The 23,339-nt window shown below is 40.6% G+C and overlaps 1 protein-coding gene across 2 annotated transcripts in view; it reads left to right on the top strand.

Moving 5' to 3' along the window:
• The window catches only part of MICAL2 (microtubule associated monooxygenase, calponin and LIM domain containing 2), a 60,194-nt gene that overhangs the window by 2,958 nt on the left and 33,897 nt on the right, over positions 1 to 23,339 (top strand). For both annotated transcript variants that reach the window (XM_010563783.1, XM_010563784.1), the window contains exons 2-5: positions 18,278 to 18,485; positions 19,323 to 19,439; positions 20,572 to 20,673; positions 22,389 to 22,544. In XM_010563783.1, the coding sequence (XP_010562085.1) occupies positions 18,278 to 18,485; positions 19,323 to 19,439; positions 20,572 to 20,673; positions 22,389 to 22,544 (583 nt within the window). The remainder of the gene's footprint in view (positions 1 to 18,277; positions 18,486 to 19,322; positions 19,440 to 20,571; positions 20,674 to 22,388; positions 22,545 to 23,339) is intronic.

Here is a 23,339-nt window from a genome sequence, read left to right as displayed (position 1 = left end):
AAGGAGATAAAATGCAATAGGGATCTAAACTACTCAGGGTCTTTTTTTTTTTTTTTTTTTTTTTTTTAAAAAAAAGAACCCGCTGCCTTACCCAAAAACTGTTAATTATTTTGCACAGTATTTGAGCTGAATGCTGTACTTGTTGATTTTTGTGCTTATAAACTCTTCAACCACACTTAAGTTACTCATTACAATATATACAAGTTTTATGCATACATAACATTCCACTCCAACTAAATAACAATAATCCTGTGTCTTAACTGGTCTTGAAGAACATTGCCAAATATGGCCTTCAAAGTTTCTACAATGATATGATTTTAAGCTGCTTGAAAAAAAAGGGTTGAACAATTTTCAAGAAGTTCAAACCCACTACTATTTCAGAGTTGCCTTACTGTGGATGTTATTTTCTCTTTAATTGTTTGTAGAATAAAAAAACCACCCCAAAATAAAACCAAAGTGCTGTAGAAAGACATGCACAAAATTGGGGCAGAAACAAACTTTTTTGAAACTGTAGGAATCCACCTGTATGTATAGTTAATCTGTATGAAACATATATTTCCTTCCATCACAAACTTGCAAAATGGGAATGAGTACTGTTCAGAATTGCTGTTTCTGGAGCTGTGGCATTTGCACAGTTCACCAGTATTAGAATCAGAAGCCTGTCCTAAGTAGCCAAAACTTTAGAAATCATACTGTGATTTTTTTTTTTTGTAAATATGTCTAGAAAAAGAGCACAAATTTATTATCCTGGCAAAGTTTCTTTCTCATTTTTGTCTTTTACTAATCAGTGCAGAGTAGCATGCTCGGAATCTGTAATGTTTATTTGTTTCGTCATGGAATGAAGCATAGCTAGACAATTGAAGAAGATTAAAGGTTTGACATATGTTGTTCACCATGGTAGCAGTTTGAACGTCTCTTAAAGTTTTGAACATGGAAAACATAATACAATGATGAACAAGAATTCATTCAGCTAGTTGCAAAGTGTATTGAATAGCCTTTTTAAGACACATGCGAGTGTTCTCTAACCATTTAATTGAACCTTTCTGTATGGAGTAGAGTCTTGCACATGATTTACTGGCAGTTTACCTGCATAAACGATATAAATATGTGCATGCACATATAAATGAGGCTCCCACTGATGTTTGAGATATGTATGTGTATGTATCAGAGGGTAGGACCTGGCTCATGCTTTGCACCTGAAATTCTGCCTCTCCCATGACTGTAGATTGATGCTTGAGGAGAGCAGAGATTGCTGTGCATGAAAACATCCCAGACTTGCTCTGAAGGGAGGTGTTGATTCTCTAACGCATGCAAATGCAGTATCATCTTCCCCCTCAAACGTGTATGCTGTTTTTTCAAAAAACGTGCATACACTTAAGGAGAACTAAGGAAACTTAAAGTGCTAATGTGTAATTATCAGTTGCTTTGGTGGACTCTAGCATTTCTCTGTGGATGTATCAAGTTTTGGATGATGTGTTGTGCGTTGCAGGTGGGGCAGTGACAAATTCCTGTGCAGAGCTTTGGTCTCCTAAGCATTGTCTCCATTGTAGACCCCACCGTGGGCACAGTTCCTGCGCAGAGAACTTGTACAGTCTGAGCTGCGGTTTCGAGGCCTAACTGGACATTAGCACAAAGCAAGTAAATAAAACCGAGCTAAGAAGTTTTGAGTGCTGTGTATATAAATACATACATATGTGCATTTGTAGGTATACATATATATAGAATCATATAAATTCCTGCAAATCAAATTAAATGATCTTGAACTTGGTCCTTGTTGGCCTGTCTAGTTTTTCTTGTTCCTGGACTTGGCCTTTCAAAGCTTGTTTTGTGACAGATGAGGTTCCCTGACAAAAACTCCTGTTGGGAACCTTATTCCAAGAGAGTGACTGTAAAATTATTTATGACTACGTTTTCAGGGCTTATGTAAAAACATAGTGGCTCTTTTCAGTAGCATCGTGTGCCGTCGGCCTTATCCAGCCTCGGTGGCATTGGCGTGTCTGCTGTAGGGAGGGCTCCAGGGGCTCCTCTGGGGGGGTGATGCTTTAGCTGAGGCAGCGTTACAGAGAGCCTGTGGCTTGAGGGGGGGACAGGGGTGGAGGGGAGTCGGGGGCCAGGGTGTGAGTCAGCTGAGGAGGAGCCCTGGTCAGAAATGGGGATGGAGGCTGGAGGTTTTCTGACTGACTCAGCACTGGCTCTGAGCCTCATCTCCCTGTACTAACCGCACTGGGGTACCGGTGAATGATCGAACCTTATCTGCCAAACCCCTTCCGCTCCTTTTCATATTGTCTACGTTTCCAAAGACTGTCAACTGAATGCTTTGGGAGCTAATAAAACCTGCTTCACCTGGTGGTCTCCTTCCCACAGAGTTGAGGAAGGGAGAGGTGCTCCGGGGCCGTGCTGGGTGCTGCCGTGTTCCGTAGCTGTGGGGTAATCAGCCGGATGAGGAGCGGATACCAGGTCTCCCTCCTTGTTATTAGGTAGAAATTGGCTTCCTACCAGTCCTCAGTTGTTTACAAACATCCTAATCTGCAGTCTTGCCCCTCACAGTAAATGAGATGGGTTGGCTTCTAGATGTCATCTTCTCCCCTCTCTCCACCTTCCTCTGTAGTGCTAAACAAATAATCGTCTCTTAATTAAGCAAATCATCCAGCATGTATAAACCTGCTGGTATTGTGGCTAAATTTCCTCCTGAAGTGCTGACATTTGTTGATCCTTCGGAGGCAACTCAGATTTTCAGCCAGGTTTCTCCCGTGCTGTATATACTGGTACAGAAGCCAGTGAGTTTGAGTTCAAGTGTCATGATTGGTTGTGTCCCTTCAGAGAAATATTTTTTTGGAAGAGAGTAATTGAATTATAAGATGAAAGACGGAATGCCTGTTGTGCTCCAACTAAAAAAATATCCTTATTATAATGAAAACTTTAACCTGTTTATGTTATAAAGAGTGACTATCCAGATGGCACATCCCTTTTGCTGGACATACTAATCTCTTCAAAATAATAATTGAAATGGGGAGATTTCCAAACCTGATAATCATGGTTTATAATGCACACACTAAACTTATCTTGGAGGTATTAAATAGCATTGCTAACTCTCTTAATATAATAAAGATGCTTTCCTGTGAAGGTCATAAAACTTGAACCTAGAAGTTGACTGCCATATTTATAGGAAGTTTAGTGAATGAAAGGTTGTGACTTTTCACAAAAAGACATTCAGCTGCCTTTTTTTTTTTTTTCTTCTCCTTAATCCAAACACACACACAGTGCTTGAACAGCAGAATCCAGAACCTACTGAGGTGTTGGGGGTATTAATGACCACATATTCTGCTGACTTAAGTGACACCTAGGTGTGTTTGGTACACTTGAAAGACAAGCTGTTTATTTTGGTATCTATGCTTTGCTTTTGCATTTTAGGGCAGGGCACCTAAAGCCTTGCAGTGGATTTCCATTGTAAATTTATTTTTAAGAATTTTAATAAGTAACTTTTACAGAGTTATTTCAAAGTAGTAGAAGATATGGGACTAATGGGAATGAGTGGTAAGGAAGATTTGTTTGAGAGAAGGGGAGAAGCAGCAGATCACCTATGAACATGCAGTGAAACCGCAGTTGTTGAACATTGTCTATGCATTCATTTCTCTAAGAATTTTTAGAGAGGGGATGGGGAGAAGCTTGGGCGATGACAGGACACACAGCAGACAGGGTTCTTTGAAAACAAAACAAAGTATTTGACTCTTGGAGCTGTGTTTTAAACTGAGATTGGGCCAAATTATGTCAGCAAAAGCTAATGTTTGGCATGCGATTTGGTAATGAAATCACTTTATTTTTATTATCCTACAGACATTTCCACAAACACATGATTTTTCAGCTTTATCAGTCATGAAAAGCAATGAAGCCCGGCCAAAGTAACATAATCAGACAGCCTAAATAAGACTTTTTTGAGACATTTGGGAATCTTAAAATTTTTTTGGCTTGCAAGATAACAGTAGCTTTACATCTGTACTTCAACAGCGCTGTGCTGTTTCTCTGTCCCTTGCTTAATGGCTTTGCAAGTAATGGACAGAAGGGAACTGTCCCACCCTGACCTGGTTTCCTAGATATTTTATAGAGATTCCCACAGGGAGTGACACCCAGTTACTTTCACACAAAACTCTACTATTGTCACCACAAGTGGCTTAATTATGTTTGAAGGAAACAAAAGGTTACAACAGGGCGTGTTCCCGTAACTGTGGCTTTGTAGTGCTTTTTGGGGGTTTGGCCGCGTGAAGCCGGCGGGCTGTGTGTCCGTCCACGGGGCAGGGTGGTGTGAGTGGGGCGAGGGGTGCTCCCCAGGGGTGCTCCTGTGTGGCCCCCGGCACACAGCCCGTGCCCACGTCGTGCTCGGGTCAAGCCTTTCTCCCGGCCTCAGAGAGACCCTGACAGTGCCAGATGTGGTTGTTTAGGGCTTTGTCGTTAGCTACGTTTCCAGCTTCGATCTCGTAATGTTTGCGTACTGATAAGTGAGGAAATACATAACTTCTGCTACCAAGAGGTGATTAAACACTTGGCTGCTCAAAACCAGATTGCAGACAATAAGGCAATTTCCTGTCTCCTACAGCTCAGGTCCTTCCCGAGGTTCCCATGTTGGTCCTGAGAACTGGGGGTTTGGCGATGTGGTTGCCTGCTCTCTTTCCTCTTTCTGCTGCCAAATCTATCTACGTTATTTTCTGTTTGAGGCATCTGTGCAGATAGCTTTTAATATACTTTTAGTAGAATGTAAAATACCACAGCTCTAAAAGGTGCTGTATAAGAGGTGAAAGTGCAAAATATTTTGGTAGAAGCTGATTGTCTTAAGCAAACGACAGAATTTCTATTTGCATTCTCTCTCTAAAAAGCCTTAATATTGATGGAGTCCATGGTGGAGAAAAAAATTAACTGGGATCTGTTGTACAGACAAAGTAGAAATTCCCTTTTAATGCCCATGAGATTAGGTTAATTTGCTTTACTTTCGCCGCTACAGCATTTAAAGGTGGATTCCCTAACATGTCTACACTTCACAGAAAATCTGTTTGTGTCTGCAAACAGCCAGGTTTCTGCAAACTAACCTAGATACTGTTTGCTACTTCAGGTCTCTAGGATATTTGTGTATTAACCTGTATTTCTGATGAAGAGTGCTTATTGAAAAATAATCTGAGTTTGTACTCTTTGGTCTTTTAACCTTTTCCTCAGGTCAGAAATGTTTGGGTAAGTTTAAGCTGTATTTTGAAACAAACGGGGCGGGGGGCGGACTAAGTATTTCTTTGGTGAAAAAGCCTTTGCAAGGAGAGCTGTTGTCCTGGCAGCTGGTCATATCTTGCTTCAAGTCTTCCCGAACTGTGAGAGTCTGGCAGGTACCCAAATGGGCCTTGGTTTCGTTCTGGGTCCTGGGTGATGGCAGAGGAAAGGACAAGCATTGTATCATTTCAGCTAACAGAAGAGCTATGCTTCACATCTACAGAAGTTTTAAATTAGACATACATGAGAGTTGTGGGCCTGTTATACTCACCACCTGGGAGAAGAGGGATGAAGTGGGTAATGGTGACATCTTGCATTGATTGTGAATGCTACAGCCAGTTATAGGTATCTTCCTCCTTCATGAAGAAATTCGCCCAGCATATGTGAGGGAAGCAGAAGTTGTGATTCTGACTTGACCCTCACAGAGCCCTTGCTTTAACGAGCAAACTTGCAAATATGGTTTACATTATGTCACATGGGCAGCTGAAGAACTGTACTTACAGTGGTGCTAGCAATAGTTTGCTGCCAGACTGGGGAAATGCATTAAGTGGGATTTCGGTGGTTCGTATTGTAGATTGGTACTTGTTATGCTCATTAAAAATCTGGGTGCTGGATTGAGGTGCAGATGTAACGAAACTGGAATGAGCTGCAAGCGCTTTGAAACGTGGGATTAGAATTTTTAAACAATCTTGAAAATTTGAAGAAATGGCCTGAGATCAAGAGGATAAAATTTCTAAAAGCTCCTGGAGAATTATGACCCTTCTAACAAAGGAGTGCAACACCCAGGAAAATTGGGAATATGCTGCAGTAAATTATTTGGTGCTTATAACAGACCACACGCCAAGCCTGGATCCATAGGCTGTAGTGCTGACCCAAGGGGAGCTGATCCTGGGAGCCTGTCTAAGGAGGCCTGTGGTGTGTCAGGGACTGGGGCAGTTTCCTCTCCACCTAGTTGGTGCAGGTGAAACCCCAGCTAAAATACTGTGCCCAGTTTGACATGTGTTATAGGCAAGAGACAGATAAACTAGAGCAAGTGCAGAGCAGAGCAGCAAGAATGGTCTTTAAAGAATGTGACCTGTAGGAGAGGCTTAAATACCTTCACTAATCTATGTTAGAGAAGACCCGAAGAGGAACACTTCATAGTTACTTGGAGCACAACCAGAACTGTTATTCATTTCACTTTCTCTAACAGTCTGCCTAACGCTGCTAGATCACATTCTGATTAGTTTTTCAAAGTTCGCATTTTGCCATGGACCGTCGCTGCTCCTATTTCAGCCCTGAAGAACAGTTTGTTTCCCAAGGTTGTGCCTGTTTCTGCTTAAGAAACCAACCAAGAGATACTGCCTTGCTGGTCTTGCATCACTCTCTGGATTTCATTTGACTAAGATACTAACTTAGAAGGAACCACGTGGCTATGCCACACTTTGAATTAGTCTTGTCTTGTGTACTTCCACTGCCCCTTTGAATAGGTTGCAAGAGCGGCTTTAGAAGGACCAGTGCAACAGCAAATACTCCTCTCTGACTGGTGTCCACCTCCCCATCCTGCCTGTGCTCTCTGCCATCCTCGCTGGATTTACAATTCAGATAAAACAACTGCCCCAGGGTAAATTGCAACTCAGATTAGAAAGCATTGCAAGAGATGGTAGTGCGCTTCCTGCCAAGGACTACACACCCAGATCATTAACAACAAGTTATGCTGATCAGCAAGTGCTCAGTGGAAGGCAAAGCCATTTCTCTCAGATTTTTTTTTTTTTCCTTTTTCTTGTGTGTGTTTGCTTTCCGGCGAAGTAGGAAGTAATTGCATATGGTAGGAAGGACAGGTGAGGGCTGTTGTGACGGGTGAGGCTGCCGCTGGCTCTGCTCGCTGCCTGCTGGGCCGTGGGGCTGCGAGGGCTGGGCCGGCTCGCTCCATCTCCTTCTTGGCTGTAGGCATCTGGGCTAGGAAGTTCGCTGCCTGTCGGCCCAGATACAGCCCCGGTAGTGGCGGAACAAGCGCAGCCGGTGTTGAGGCAGGTGCCTCCGTCTGAATTTCACCCTGGCTGGAATGTGAAAACAGAGTCATTAATATGTGGCCGTGTAAATAAATGCTGATCTTCTATGTTTGTTTATCTGTCTCCCTTCTCTTGTGTCGGATGTTGGCTATTACACCTCGTGATGTGCAATTTGCTGCCAAATTTTGTCTTCAACTCTCCGCCCCTCTCTTTGAAGCATGTTCCTTTTCATGTTTTTTCAACTTTTTTATATTTACTCTTATTTTTCAAGACTCTTTCCTTCAGTAATAAGGGCTCTTATGTACCACCTTTGTTGTCAGCCAAAAAAGTTTTAGAAATAAGAGCTAGAGGTGCTGAAATCTAATTTTCACTGTGCAATACTCTGCCAGCAGCCTGGTTTGTTGGTTCAGTATGAGTGCTGTTAACTTTCCCTGCTATCAGAAACCTTCCTACAAAATGTTACGCTAAAGATAAATTTTCTAATTATAGTTGTTTGAACTGTTCAAGTCCATCTTTCTTGTTGATGCTGTTGGATGCCGTATTGCTAAGAGGTGCTGCTTGGTCAATTCCTAGTGTTTTCAAATTGTAAATAAAAATGTAGAAAGTAAAAGCATTGTCTACCCATGGTAAACTGGTATGTGCAAGTGACCAGTTAAATAAACTGGAAAAAAAACAGTTTATCACTCTTTGGAGCTGTATTTGGCTTTACTGTTTAAGCGGCTGTGAATGCTAGCACTGGAAAATGCAGTGACTTTGAAGATTGCATGATGAGCTGGAAGAAAATAGACCCCAGAAGCCCAGAATTGCTGCTGCCTTGTACAGCATTGCATTTTGAGCTCAACTATAGCTGCCATCCGTTACTGTACAGTCATTCTGCTTAGGAAAGCTAGAAATGATGGGATTAAATTATTCAGCTCTTTAAAAATAAATAAATAAAAATGTAAAAATCTGGATTCTGACTCAGACCTGATGGCTAGTTCTGTATGAGCTCATTTACCCAGTACTGGCTCCTATAAGCCAAGTCTTAATTGGTCGGTTAATAATTCACCTAATATAAAAATGTATTTTAGAACATATTTTAAAGTATTCTGTGAAATGACTTTGAAATAACTTGACTGACCACTTACTTTAAAAAGCCAGTTTCTAAGCAGAAGCTCAGCTGATTTATTAGATTGTTGTAATTGTTTAGTTAAAAATTTTAGGTTGAGTGTAGTATTTCATCTCTGTAGACAGACCAGGCTGCAGCAACAGTGCCTTTTTTTTTTTTTTTTTTTAAGCATATTACCAACTTCTTCCTGTAGCAAAGCCATGGTTGTTGACCAACTTGTCTGCGTGGTTTGGATGCCATAAAGCATGAGAAATCCCTTCCTCTGGGTCTGTAGACAAGTCCTCTACTGGCTGGTCAACCCCTGACCCTGAAACCATGTAGAGGATTAATTATTTTCTTGCAATTGCAATCTCACGAGTGTCACTACTTGCAAGGCTCCCAAGGCTCAATGCTTGGTCTCTGCTGTGCTTGGAGGTGAGGCTCTTGGTGCCTTTGTTTCTTCAACTCTGTTCACCAGTTCTCTGTTTCTGGATGAATTGGTTTGGTTTGGGTGTTTTTGCTAAGTTTTTAAGGATAGCCTTAAAGCATTATCTCAGCATGACAGGCGTAAGCCTACAAAAAAAAGGCTAGGTACTTAAATGCTGCCAACTGTATTCATGACCGGGATAGTCAGGCAACATTCTTTCTGCAAGGTTTATCTTGTTTTCATTTTGATTGTTTAAGCAACTGGCCAAAAAAAAGAAAAGAAAGCAATCTCTTCTGGGTTTTGGGTGTGGTTGGGTTTTTTTCCCGTTTTGATTACAATGAAAGACAGGTAAGAAAACAGCAAATGTGCTCTTAATTCCAAAGGATGTTAGAGGGTTTATTTTGTGCTTTATTTGAGAAGATTTAGGGGTTAAAGCGCTTGCCTGATCTCTGGTGGATAATCTGTTTATTAGAAATAGTATAACATTTCTTGTCAGATGATGTGCAGGTTTTCTTCAGATAACTGTAACTGTGGTGCAGGGGAACTGAAAGTTTGTAGAGATACTTTTCTGTATTATGTCTACCAATTGCAATTTTTTAAAATTTATTTTTGTAAATTGTTATAAAAGCTCTGAGATCAAGTCAACATATTTAAATATGACCAATGTTGCCTGAGAGAGGTCTTCAGAAAAGCTTCAGATAACAAAGTCCTGACAGCTTTGGTGCATCAACAAAGAAACTCTTGACCTTCTAGCACACTGAATGCATACAGCCTTTCTTCAGTGTGTTGCATAGCAGACTATAAGTTTCAGATGTCTTTCATACCATTGTTTTAATTTCAAACTATGGAAAGGTTTTTATATGCAAATCTAATATTAGTACATATATCTGAGAGACAGAGAGGATGGATGGACAAGTGTGTCCAAATTCATCCAGGAAAAATGAAGCCATGTGGTTTTTTCCATGCAGAAGCTTATCTTCCAAAAAAGAGAAAAAAATCCCAGTGAAGATGAGCCAAATGAATGCAATAAATGTACTAACGTTTCACTTCTGGCATTTCGACCCAATAAAACAGGAGGGCAATAAAGATAGGTCCTCTGATCCCTGGATTGTGCCGCGTCCAGCTGCAAGTGCAGCAACTGCAGGGTGCAGCGCTGGGGAAAGAGCTCTGTCCGAAATCAGCCTGGATTAGGTAGTCTCAAATCCATGTTACAGTCTTTAAGGAAAATAGCAATGGCTCCATTTTTGCCAATTACCGATACGGGTGCTTTTGGAAGGAGGTGACGAAACTGTGTATTTCTCAGGTGCTCAGCTGGGGATACAAAGGGTAAAATAAAATACTGGTGGGATCGAAAGCAGAAGTGGACTTGTCATGTTGCGCTTCCTGCACTGGGACAGGATTTTGTTGCCTCAGTTGGTGGCAATTAGGAGTACGTGAGCCTTGCTGTTCCCAGCTGCTTTTGAACTTCCCCAGCAGTGGTATTTGTGGTGTTCACTCTCTAATAATGTCTGTTCAGCAAGATACAGCTAGTCTTAATAGTATTTTAAGGTAGATTTTAGAACTATCTGTACTGCATTTAAGTAGTGTTCACGTAACCCTTTGGAGAGTTAGGACCTGTCATTAAAATACATCTAACTGAATATTATTTTTGTCAAATGAAACATTTTTAACCATACTAATTTTATAAGGAGCTCATAAAACATAGTATAATAGAGGAAAATATGCTTTTAAAGATTACTTAATTTTTGTAGGGTGAGTTTAATTAGCTCCTGTACCTTCTCCTTCCCCTTCCTTTGATGGAAGAATTAATTTTTTTTTTCCTTTAATATTTGTATGTAGTATAGCTCTGTTAACCACAGAAGTTTCGGGTATATGTTTCAGTATCTGGCCTCTTTCTAAAAATGAAGAAAATAATTCTTGTTTTAGGATGGCATTGTCCCTTTTTTATATATGTGTGTAGTCGAATGGACACCTTCCAAATCACTGTCATATGTAGTTACAGTTATCATCACTGTTCTTGACAGGGTCATGTTCTCTTGCCTTTTAGTAAAACCAGTTGTATAGGTATGGCAGCGTTCAACAATTCAGGCAAGGAGTACAAGCATCTCATGCAATGCAGGGCACGTTACTGTTAAGAGAGTGCTATACTTGTGTGGCTCTAATGTGTCTGCTAACTGTGCTATTTTATAGCAACACATACTTTGTTGGTGCCAGTGGCTGGGCTGGTTTGTAGAAAAGGAGATGACAAGGACTTTGTACTGGGGGTCTTTGTCTAGAGAAGCAGTGAGTACCTGAATAGGGTTGTTGAGTTTAGGGGAGCAACCGTATATTGAAGTGCTTTGGTAGACCAGGGCTGTAGCAAGATTAGACTCGCATCTTAGATTGACAAAATGCATCATGCCTATTGTGAGCTTAATTGTTTTTTTCCTTCTTTCTTTTTTTTTAAAAATCTTTAGCTCTTGACATTTTTAACATCTGAAGTGGCATATAGTTTTATTTTTCAGTGACTTCAAGTATAATGTTTCAAACTTTAAAAACTATATTGGCTCTTCAGTAGATTCAGGGTACATTTGACTGCACTGTCGTATCCAGTGACTGTCAATGAATTTATGTGATAAAGTCTGAGACTACAAATGCAAGATGAACTGTCAGTCAGTAAGTCAGGAATGTCCTACTGAGCAGTCCTATTTTTGCCAGAAGCATTTTCATGTCTAGTAAAGGGGATGAAGTGAAAAGCATTGTGGTGGAGAGAGCTTCCCGCAGCAGCTTCTAGTAGCTGTCTGCCTTAGCTGCTTATGCAGCTGTTTCTCTTTGGAGCCTTTCCAGGGGAACAGTCATTGCTGATCCAGAAAATGTGTTGTTTCATTACATTTTGTGCCTATCTCATGTTGCATCACATTTAGCTTGATCATGAATAAACACTTGCCCAAATCCATGTAGCTTGTAATCCTGTGGAGTCAGTCAAATTAATCCTTGGTGCATCCCTGTTGCTTTGGACGTTGCACCAAGGCCAGGGCTGGTGTGAAGTCCCAGGTCTGGTGACTATGGAAATGAATGCACGTGAGGCCCAGAGCAAATGATGGAAGAGGGTTTGCCATGGAAAAGTAAAGCATTCTGTCCCTCTGCATCCCGCAGGCTGTCTGGCCGCGGGCAGAGCCTCTTATTGCTGTGTGGGGAGGCCCACAGCCGCTGGAGGCACCTGCAGCACCAGGCAGGGCTTTGAGGCGCGTGGGGAAAGCCACCCCTTGGTGCTCATGTCTAGTAGCAAGATCCATTCCTATAGGTTTTGATTTCCAACTGGTGATTTGGGTAAATATTACTTATAAGATAAAGGAAGTTAAATAATTTAGGCAGATCATTTTCACTATTTTTTCACTAGTATATGTGTGCATTTCCACTGAGGAGTAGAAGTGGTGCTTCTGACTTGGTGTGCCTTAGGCCAATGAAGGGTGTCTCTGTGTCTATCCAGTTGCTGTTGAGCTGGAGTCTAAAACCGATCTCCTCTTTTTCATCTCCAAAACAACTGAAAGGTAGAAATGAGAAAATCTTGAATTCCTGGAGTGATTGTAGCTTCTGTCTTCATCCCAAGAGCATATGGAGAGTGGGTCATAGTTGAACACACTTTTATTTTCCAGGACAAATTTAGTGGTTGGGTACCTTGGGCAGGAGAGGAGTGAGGGACTTAGAGTTGGATGATAACAGTGTAATGCATTGAGCTACAACGGGATTTATCTATTCTTAACTGTGCAAAGAGGTCCTGTTTGGTTGCATACCACACCCTCATACTACTACCAGCTGGTACATAATCCTTGACTGTGAGCATGTAAATGCTGCGAGCTAACATTTTTTTACATTTCATAGAATCACAGAATGGTTTGGATTGGAAGGGTCCCTAAAGATCATCTAGTTCCAACCCCCCTGCCGTGGCCAGGGACACCTTCCACTAGACCAGGTTGCTCAAAGCCCCATCCAGCCTGGCCTTGAACACTGCCAGGGATGGGGCATCCACAACCTCTCTGGGCAACCTGTTCCAGTGCCCCACCACCCTCACAGTGAAGAGCTTCTTCCTTATATCTAATCTAAATCCACCCCCTTTCAGTTTAAAACTGTTACCCCTCATCCTGTCACTACAGTCCCAGTTAGAGTCCCTCCCCATCTTTCCCATAGGCCCCCTTTAGGTCTCCCTGGAGCCTTTTCTTTTCCACGCTGAACAACCTCAACTCTCTCAGCCTGTCCTCATAGGGGAGTGTCGTGGTTTAACCCCAGCCAGCAACTAAGCACCACGCAGCCACTCACTCACTGCCCCCCCCCAGTGAGGGGGGGAGAATATCAGAAGGAAAAAGGTAAAACTTGCGGGTTGAGATAAGAACAGTTTAATAGAATAGAAAGGAAGAAACTAATAATGGTATTAAATAATAGTAAAATGACAATAATAATAATAAAAAGGATTGGAATATACAAAACAAGTGATGCACAGTGCAGTTGCTCACCACTTGGTGACCGATGCCCAGTTAGTTCCCGAACAGTGATCCCCCCCCAGGCCAACTCCCCCCAGTTTATATACTGGACATGACGTCACATGGTATGGAATACCCCGTTGGCCAGTTTGGGTCAGCTGCCCTGGCTGTGTCCTGTGCCAACTTCTTGTGCCCCTCCAGCCGTCTTGCTGGCTGGGCATGAGAAGCTGAAAAATCCTTGACTTAGTCTAAACACTACTTAGCAACAACTGAAAACATCGGTTTGTTATCAACATTCTTCTCATACTGAATCCAAAGCATAACGTTATACCAGCTACTAGAAAGAAAGTTAACTCTATCCCAGCCAAAACCAGGACAAGGCGGTGCTCCAGCCCCCTGATCATTTTGGTGGCCCTTTTGCAAGGTCCATGAGTAGATTTGGCCTTTCAGTTATTAAGGTGAATGAGTTTTTTGTGACTAGGTCATTGTGGAATGCTACTTTGGTTTTTGTTAAACATAGTGCTGGTATTCTTGCTCTCCCCCTCCTTTCTCTCAAAACCTCAGTTGTTTCTGTAAGCTTACTTTACTGTGTGAAGACCAATAGAGGCATTCTGCAAATTCTCAGCTGTTAAACTGCGTATGGTTTTTCAAGAATGGGATGTAGGTGTCTGGATTCACAGGCTGCTGATTTAATAGTGGGGGACGGGAAGGGTTGCAAGAGGCCCCTACTTCACTTCCCTCTCTCCCTTTCCTCCCCTTCTATTTTGGAAGTTATATTTGTACATCCAGACAGGAGACGATATTGAAAACCTGTGCCTGGCACAAAAGTCATTCTGCTTTTGGAGAAGTAACTTCTGCTTACATTTAGCTCAACACGAAATGCTGCTCTTAGTGTAGAAACACTTCCTGGAGATTTTCAAGGCACTGCCATTCTTAAACATACTAATAGAGAGAAAGTAGCATCTCTTAGAGTCAGATTGACCTTTGAGCAGAATCAAGCTTATGAGACTTACCAAATGCTGTGTATGTTTGTATTTTTACAGGTGAAACTTTCTGATATCTTTTAATTGTACCAGCAAAAAAATACATGAATTTTGTGCTCTATTTCAGTCTGAAGATAAATAATGCCATGAGCGGTGTGCTTGCTTACAGTGTGGGACAAATTTGTACAGAAACAATTATATTTTAGGGAAAAGTACAGTACTTTTTAACAGTACTGTAGAAACACAGTATTTAGCAGCTTAAGTAGACAACTTCTATAACACATCTGTGGGCTTATTAGTGTTTTATTTTGAAGTAGAAAAATTTCTATGCTTTACTTAGTATTTGTAATTTTAAACTGAAATACTCCTAAGTTTATCACTAAGCAACTATTACTGGCCTGTAAACTTTCATTAGTCCTCTTCAATGGGAATTTTGTAACTGGTGTTCTAAAAATGCTCTTGCAGAAGTTTTAACTCAAACCAGCATGTCCATTTACTTCTGATAATTTATATCGTAAGTGTGAAAGTTTCATTGTTGCATTTATCGTAACCAGTAATTGGCATCATTCATATCCAGGGTATTTGCAAGAAGAGTAGATGAATTTAGCTCACATAAAATTCTCATTAAAAGTACTCATGGTGACCATTGCCTGTAGGAGTTAGTGTTTATGGGCAGTCTCTTCAGTACTGCCAGTTACTGCGTAGCAGGAGTTTGATGCAGGAAATTTGATGTACGTAACCTTACGTGGTCCTGTTGCTGATGAGGCGATGGAGCGCAGGTTTCTGTGTGAGGCAAGCCACTCTGCGGGTGCGTGCAGGGCGTTCATGGCACCCGGGTTTTCTCCCCTGGGCTGGGGAACTCGCGGGCACAGCGCTGGGCTGCGGACAGGGAACGGCCTGGTCGCAGTCCTGGTCGCGGCTCCCTTTCTCAGTATGTGCGTTTCCTCTTCTAGAGGATGTGGGCTCAGTGTTGTGAGCATTTGTGCAGAGATAAATTGTTTTCATAAAGGATAAAGGTGGAAACTTGGCATTTTAATATCATGTGCTTTAATCTACCACATGAATGCATATCTGTGTTGTTTTCTCCATCCTCATGTTTTCTTTCTGTACTTTTGCCTGCTCCTGTCTTGTAACGTAGGTGGTGTTCTTGGGGAGTGTATTAAATTTAATGAAGCTTCTCATTTGACAGGAAGTGTTTACATTTGTAGGCAGAAGATACTATGAGGTTTTCACTGAGAGAAATGTCTTTTCTCAGTATTGCCATCTTGCACTAACATGGTATACTCTTGGTAGTAAACCAGAATAGAACATCCAACATGATACTGATTTTTCAGACAGGTCACACAAGTCTATTTGTGATCTTATTCTTGCATAAGCTGCTCTGTAATCTATACAAGTCTTTCTCCCTTCATTTCCAGCCTGAACAAGAAATATGCAAAAGCTCCTTGTCAGTCCTCTTCAGCAACTGTTACTTTGATTAATTTGCAGAAGATGCTTTGAAAAGTCAAATTACCCTTTACCTTTTTAGGATGTGATCTGGCACCACTAAAAGACAGTTGAGCTGTGAATGGCGATGTGGTTGTCAAGAAACTGTTGGTGTTTGTCCAACCCTGTTTGTTAGATTTCAGGACTGATCATTTGAGACTTCCGTATGTGATGTCGGTTGTCACAATCTGTTAAATTGCAAGGAATTAATTTCAAAAGCAGCCCCTGATGAGCCAGGAGACGGCGGTAATAGGAGGTGAAAATAGGAAGCCATTCAAGGTTTGTTCTAGGCTGACTACAAGGAGGTTTCTCCTGTGACTTTGCAAGCAGAGAGCTGGGGAGGGAGGGCAGGGACAGGACAGTGGTACGGTCCCTTTCTTTACTTAATAAAGGTAAGGATATAAACACAGTAGGAATTAGATTTGCCAGGGTTTTGTGCTGGGTTTGACCCCAGAAGTTTCAAAAAAAAGATGACAAAGTGCCAAGAGTAAGCTCTCCACCAGCAGGAAGCATCCTTAATAAATCAAAGAACAAATAGTTCTGAGACGTAGATAAATATGTTTATGGAAGGTAACCATGGATGATGGTAAATACACAATCATTTTTCAGTGTCTCTAGGCAATTAGGAAGGTATTTTGTCAATGGTGATAGGAGGAGGGGAGAGGGCAGAATCCTCCTTAAAATTATAACATGCTGTGTTGCAGAGCACCAGGAGGAACTAAGAGTATTTTCTGTGTGGGTTTTATTACTTGGCAGGATCCACTATGACTAAATCTCAAAAGACTGCTTTTTTAAAAAGTTGCATTTATTTATATATAATACAGTTTGTTAGCCAAAAAAACAACCCCACCTTATCAACCCATGTATAGTCTTTACTTGTAAAATGTTTCTAACTGCTTGCTAAACACTACTGGACAACTGTGTAGCTGTGAAGACAGCCACTTACTTGTCAGAGTTCAGAGTTCCCATCTTAATCATAGCAAGCATGTGCAGAAAAGAGCTGACCCAGACTCCACCAGTGATCCTCTTGAGTCAGGATAACATCTGCACTCCATTTTCTTCCTTTATATAATTACATCTGTTGATGTTTTCTTAATATTTAGCATGTAGTGAGGAGTGTTCTTAAGAAATTATGAATTAAATATGTTATTTTAGGAGGAAGAAAGCCAAGTGGCTAATGCAACAACCTAACTTTAACTTATTTAATATCTCTAGTTAACAAAACACTTGCCTAAAGCAAAGCAAAAGTATTTCACAGGAGCTCTCCTTTCAGTGGGAATTTGAATTACTTATTAAATTTTTAAAAAACTTTTTGCACTTTTACAATTGGGTTGGACAAAAGTCATGGACAAAAGTCAGCACCAGAATTTTTGCTTAAGTTGTTAAATTTGAAAACAAATGACGAACAAACCAAAATAAATGAATGACTCTATTTTACGAAATTGAAATGTAATGGGAACCAGACTCGTATCCAACGAGCCTCCAGATACAGTCCGTGCTTGCTTTGAAACTGTAATCACTGTCTGGCTATGTGTGCGGGACGCACAGGAGCATGTCTGGCGTGTGAGATAATGGGTTTGGATTTGTAACGTGGCACAGCTCGGCCTCAGAGCCAGAGCTCTCCCCTCTGCTCGGGCTGAGCCCGGTGCTTGAACTGATGGCATAGGTTTTGTGAAGTCTGTGTGGGTTTTGAGGGGTCTGGGATGAGGGCGTGTGTGTGGAACAATAACGTTGTCCAGCTATTAGACTGTTTCTAATCAGGTTTTAGTAATCGGTCAGGAAAATGTAAGCATTAGATATGTTTGAGTTTTAATTAGCTTGCTTTCTGGAAATCCTTTGCTTGTTAGTCTGTGAAAACTTACAGCTGTCAGCTAAAGTCTGGGTGAGACTTCTCTGTAATTGTTTCTGAAACAGTTCTTCTGAGGTCACCCAGACTTAGATTTAAGCTCCTAAAATGTGATCTTCCTGAAGGTGAGGATGTTGACCACTGGGTGAAATGGAATAGGACAGGCCGAGTTCCCTGGCGCTGGTGAAGCAGGACGAGTCTGCTGAGCTCTCTTGACGTGCCCTGCTTTACAGCAGGAGGTGAACTAGGCTGTTACATTCGGGATATGCCCTCGCTTGAAATAGAAAGTAACTAATACCGTAAGACTACGGGCTCATCATAGATTTGTCTAACAAGTGTAGCAAATGTACACCAATTCCCTCTTCAAAACAAAAAAAAGACCACTTATTTCCTTTCCCCTCCCTTTCATGTAGCTGTAATCCTGTTTATGCAAGCACTTTTGCGACACTAAATGCAAGTGAGTTAGAAATGTACAAGCAGATGCTCAAGTGTTTAGCTTTTTGCTGTTTCTTCTGTTATGCCTTTTCTCAGATGCTTTTATGTCTGCATGAAGCACAGTTTTTCCTCTCGTATAAATTGACTGAACACCACATGCAAACAAAATTTGAATGTTTATTGATTTAAATAGATTACTTGAATACACTCTCAGTAGCATAAGTCCAGCTGAATATCAAGCAGTACCAATAGACTAAGTTAGAAACTATGTGGAAGTCAATACAAAACCTTATGTAAGACTCCTCCTTTTCTCTGCTAGTGTTTAATTATTGGAGGTGGCCCATGTGGCTTGCGGACTGCCATAGAACTTGCCTTCCTGGGAGCCAAAGTTGTCGTCGTGGAGAAGCGGGACACTTTTTCAAGAAACAATGTGTTGCATCTTTGGCCATATACAATCCACGACCTCCGGGGACTGGGAGCAAAGAAATTTTATGGAAAATTCTGTGCAGGATCTATTGATCACATCAGTAAGTATCTGAGGGCATGGGCACGCTTCAGATAAGAGGTGTACCAAAGAAAGAAGATGAATGGAGACTTTCTTGATTTGGCAGAAAGCTCATCTGCCTTAAACATGTGCGAGTACATGCATGCACACACACAGAGGGGGAAAAAATAAAGATCTCATTTAAGCAAAACGGCAATTGAACAAATGACAGTCTTATGGAGCAGCTTTTTTGTTAGTCTGGGAAAAAAGCTTTTTAGTTAGCTTTTTTGTTGGCCTGGAAGTGTTCAAGGCCAGGCTCGATGGGGCTTTGAGCAACCTGGTCTAGTGGAAGGTGTCCCTGCCCATGGCAGCGGGGTTGGAACTAGATGACCTTTAAGGTCCCTTCCAACCCAAACCATTCTATGATTCTATGATTTGTTAAACAATAGGTTTTTATTACAAAGTGTGAAGAATATTGATATTCATTCTAGAACATTGAAAGTATATTTAACCCTTAATCTAATGAGAAAATATGCAAAAGTGGGATATTTTACAGGGAAATATGCTGTAAAATTTTCTGTCCTAAAATGGTCAGCATATTGGTTAGCAGATCTTTTAAATATCATTAAGAAGGAAAGCTCTGAAACAGTATTCTAAAACTCCCTGGAATGAGTTTTATTACCTACGAGATGGTGCTGTAAGAGGAAGATGAGACAAGAGGACAGCATCCTGTGGTGGTTGCTATGTTTGCATTTGTCACATTATGGGAAATAAGAATGCTGCGTGCTTGTGTTAACGATGGATATCAGTTGAGTGGCATGCTGGTAGCAGCTGTGATTGCTCATATATTAAATACATCTTTGTTACTCGCTGTCTGCAGGTATTCGACAACTTCAACTTATCCTCTTCAAAGTTGCACTTATACTAGGAGTTGAAATCCATGTGAATCTAGAATTTGTGAAAGTCCTGGAACCTCCTGAAGATCAAGAAAACCAAAGTATTGTTTATCATAGTGTATTTCTGTTCACAGTAACTTCTTTTTATGTCAGACATTATATGAAATCATTCAAGGAATTTGAATTCTGTTTAAAGAAGTGGCAGGTTTTTTCTCTTCTTATTGGGCTAGGTTTGCTATATGCAGTCATATGCATTATAAGTATCACTGCGACAGAGCACTGATAATTCCTAAAACATGACCTAGTCTGAGAAGTTGAGGTTTTGCACTATGCCTTCTGGCATGCGTTTGAGGCTTTGTAGGGAGTCTGGTGTGGCTTTTTGGTATCTTCTTGCAAAAACAATTTTTGATTGATAACATAAATATTGAGGATGGATTAAGCTCCCTGGGCCTCATTTTGCTTTCACATTTGATATAACTCCCACTGGCACACAGAGTCGTACCAGCCATCTTATGCAAGATTTTAAAATAAAATAAAGATTTCTCATTCTTTCGTTCTGATTTTTTTTAGAAGATTAGTATTTAGGGTGTAGTAGCAATAGAATATTTTAAAATTTTACTTTAATTGAAATACTGTGCTATCTCTCTTTAAATGGTCATATAGGGACAGTAGAACAAATGTATTGGTTTAAGTAGCTAAAGCATATATAATTTTTAAATATGGACAATACAAACATTTTCACTTAATCAGCTCTGTGTTAATGCAAAGATTAAGTTTAGCTTTGTGAGTATGCTTCTGTTTAATTGTCTTCTAAATAGAAATTAAAAGTATTGATGATGGAATGCTATTTTTCTTCTTTTAAAACCCAGCCCTTCCTTGCTGTTACCACATATATGTACTGTCCTGATAAGGTCATTGTGGGGCTGTTTCTGTGAGAACGAAGTGCTTAGGCATATTCTTGTGATATCGGTCTGAGGAAGTTTAGTGCATTAGGTGATACAAATGAAGGCTTCCGTTATTTTTATTGTCAGTTTACGAGCTTGGGACCTTGCTAATACAGCCTAAGCATATCTTTCACCACAGCAGAACTTCCCTGCATCAAACTGAGGCAGAATTCAGCTCCCTTTGAATAAGAAATGGACTGTTTCTCTTAATGCCCTTTCTTCAGACTCTGAAAACACTTCCCCATTGTATTACTGAAGAATGAATAAATATTACTCTTTGTGTTTTTAGAGATAGGTTGGAGGGCTGAATTTCTCCCCATGGATCACCCTTTGTCAGAGTATGAATTTGATGTTATTATTGGTGCAGATGGCCGCAGGAATACATTAGAAGGTAGGTGAATGTGTGCTTTTAGCCATATTAATGGTCTTTAGGGTATTTTGGAAGGCCTGAAAGTCAGACGAGAACACAAAGCAACAGGCTACCTTTCAATCCAGTGAAGTTCATGTGGAAACTATTTTTCATGTGGTATCTTCTGCTTTTGTTGTTAAGCTGTAGCTCAAAATAAAGACATTTTATGTCATTACTGATTCTCAGCACTGTATATCTGCATTGGTTCCAAAATGCATCATGATGCCATGGGGCTTGCTTCAAGGTTAAGTAGTTACATGATGATTTAACTTTAAGGAGGCTGACACGATACATGTCAGGAATTGCATGGTCTTTGCTATTGTGCTGTAAATTTGCACTATATGTTTGAACTAATGACCAAACTGTGACTGCCAGGTACTTAATGAAGGCATCAGAGGTATCACTCTTTTATAGAGGTGATTTAACTGCAGAAGCAATTACTTTGGATACCAGAAGATAATAAATAACTCTAAGGTGGTGGGGGAAAGGGGGGGAAATGCTTCATGAACTTGAGGCACTGCTGAGAATTCAGACCACCTGAGCTGTCGTCTTAGCAAGATGCTAGCTAAGGTGCTCCTGTATCACATGAACAAACCTGTTAATTAATTATATATTCCCCTCATAGCTTTAATTATGTCCATGTTAGTTTCAATTCACCAAGTACACTATTTCCTTTTTTTATTAGCTTCATAGTTTGCTTATTCTTGTATCTGCCAACCACAATATGCTTAGAGTTAATTCTTTGTAATGCTCTATTAGAAATTTCCCCACACTATTGTCCAGCTGTCTCCCATAAAAGACTGTTTAAATGGTCAGGTATCAGCAAAGCGAAATTATTCTTGCCTCAGCTGCAGAGTCTATTAAGAACTTAATGGTTATTGTAGTACCAGGATCTAAGAGAATATTTGTGCACTGAAGATTGTTTACATACAGAAGCTGGTATTGTTATATATTAAATTTATACCAATGAATTAACAAGAGCATATCAAGAAGCACAGAGACAAAAATTCACAGCCGATTTATTTCTTCTTAGAAAATACATGTATTTTCTGCAAAGTCATCTGCAATTGGCTAAAAATACCCTAAGGACCCTCTGTCCTACTTCATAATTTACTTACAGATAAGGGGAATATGCAGAGGGAAAAACTTAAATGTGTGATTGCAAGATTGTGGCCTAGTGGGGTTTTTTTTTGTGAAAAGAGAAAGCTAGGATAGAGTGAGAGAGTAAGTAACTTCACAGTTGGTCTCACCTTGGAAATCTAACAGTTAAGCCACTGAATTTTTTTCAACCCCCTGATATCTTTGAAAAATCTCATTAGCTGGTAGTGTGTGCACCTAAGCACTGTTATAGAGGTTTCTGTTTTTCGGATCTCTCTGCTGCTTTTGACTGCTTATCTTTTGCAGTCCTTAACTTCTTCCTATGTTCAACTTCTTCCCATAGTTTCCCCCCAGACCTATTGCTTTTTAGTGAGGCTTTCTCTCGAATGCAGTACAGCTCCAGTTTTGGAGCTGGGAGTGGGGAGAAAAGACTCTTTGCGTTCAAGGGAATTTTGGAGGAATGATGGAATCTGCTGATGTTGTGTTGTTTGAGGTGTAGGACTAGACATAGGAAAGAGACTGAGCTGCCTTGAGCTGACCCTCCCTGAAAGTCCGATGTGAAGTTTCCAGTGGTTTTAATTCTTTTCTTTGCTTACCAGGTTTCAGGAGGAAGGAGTTTCGTGGAAAGCTGGCTATAGCTATCACTGCCAATTTTATAAATAGAAATACAACTGCAGAAGCCAAGGTAGAAGAAATTAGTGGTGTTGCTTTCATCTTCAATCAGAAGTTCTTCCAGGACCTTAAGGAAGAAACGGGTGGGTGCATCCTCATTTTTTCCCCACAGCCAAATACAAGAGGCAATAGAGGAATTATTTATCTGCCAGGCCACCCTCCTGTTCCTATTAACGTCAGTTTAAATATATTGTATTAAAAAAAAAAAGTGATAAAATGCTGTTGATGTCAGAATCTTGCAGATGGAGGTGTCCATTTATGGTACAGTGGGATTTTTTTAATTTTTTTTTAACTTGGGCGTGGCCACATCATAGCTTGTTTTAATGTTTAAATTTTTCTCAACTGTAAAAATGTCTGCTATGTTGAACAAATTTAGAAGAGCATTTTCAGTGCCCAAAGATTTCCCCTAAGACATGGTTTGTTTTGTTTGTATCCGTTCACATACTGAACAGCTTAAACCCTGTGAAAAAGGCTCTACCCTTCTGGGAGGAGTTTATTCTTGTTTTTTGATGTGTAGATCTGATAAACTGAAAAGAACTAGACAGGAATCTGCCATAAGTACTTAAAATATAAACTGTGAAATACATCTGCATGAAAAGGGGTTTCAGAATAGTTGCATCCACTGTCAGTAAAAGCAATTCCATTCTTGATTTACAGCTGATTTTTTTTTTTTTTTTTTAAATAATAGAAACCCAAACTCCTGGTTAGACCCAGTGCCAGAGCCCTAGCAACCTAAAAAACACTTTGTTCCCTTGGCTCCCCTTTTCTACCTCAGAAGATTAAGGCTGTAGTTAACTGGCTATTCCTTAAAAGGATGCTAAATAAATTATGCTAAGACAAACTCTTGTGGGGTAAGGCTGATCTCCTCTTGTTTTGTT

This window comes from Haliaeetus leucocephalus, unplaced genomic scaffold (genome assembly GCF_000737465.1).
Source record: "Haliaeetus leucocephalus isolate CR32 unplaced genomic scaffold, Haliaeetus_leucocephalus-4.0 Scaffold173, whole genome shotgun sequence".
NCBI classification, from domain to species: Eukaryota; Metazoa; Chordata; class Aves; order Accipitriformes; family Accipitridae; genus Haliaeetus; species Haliaeetus leucocephalus.
Note: the sequence above shows the minus strand (reverse complement) of the source record. Positions and strands in the feature narration are given on the sequence as shown.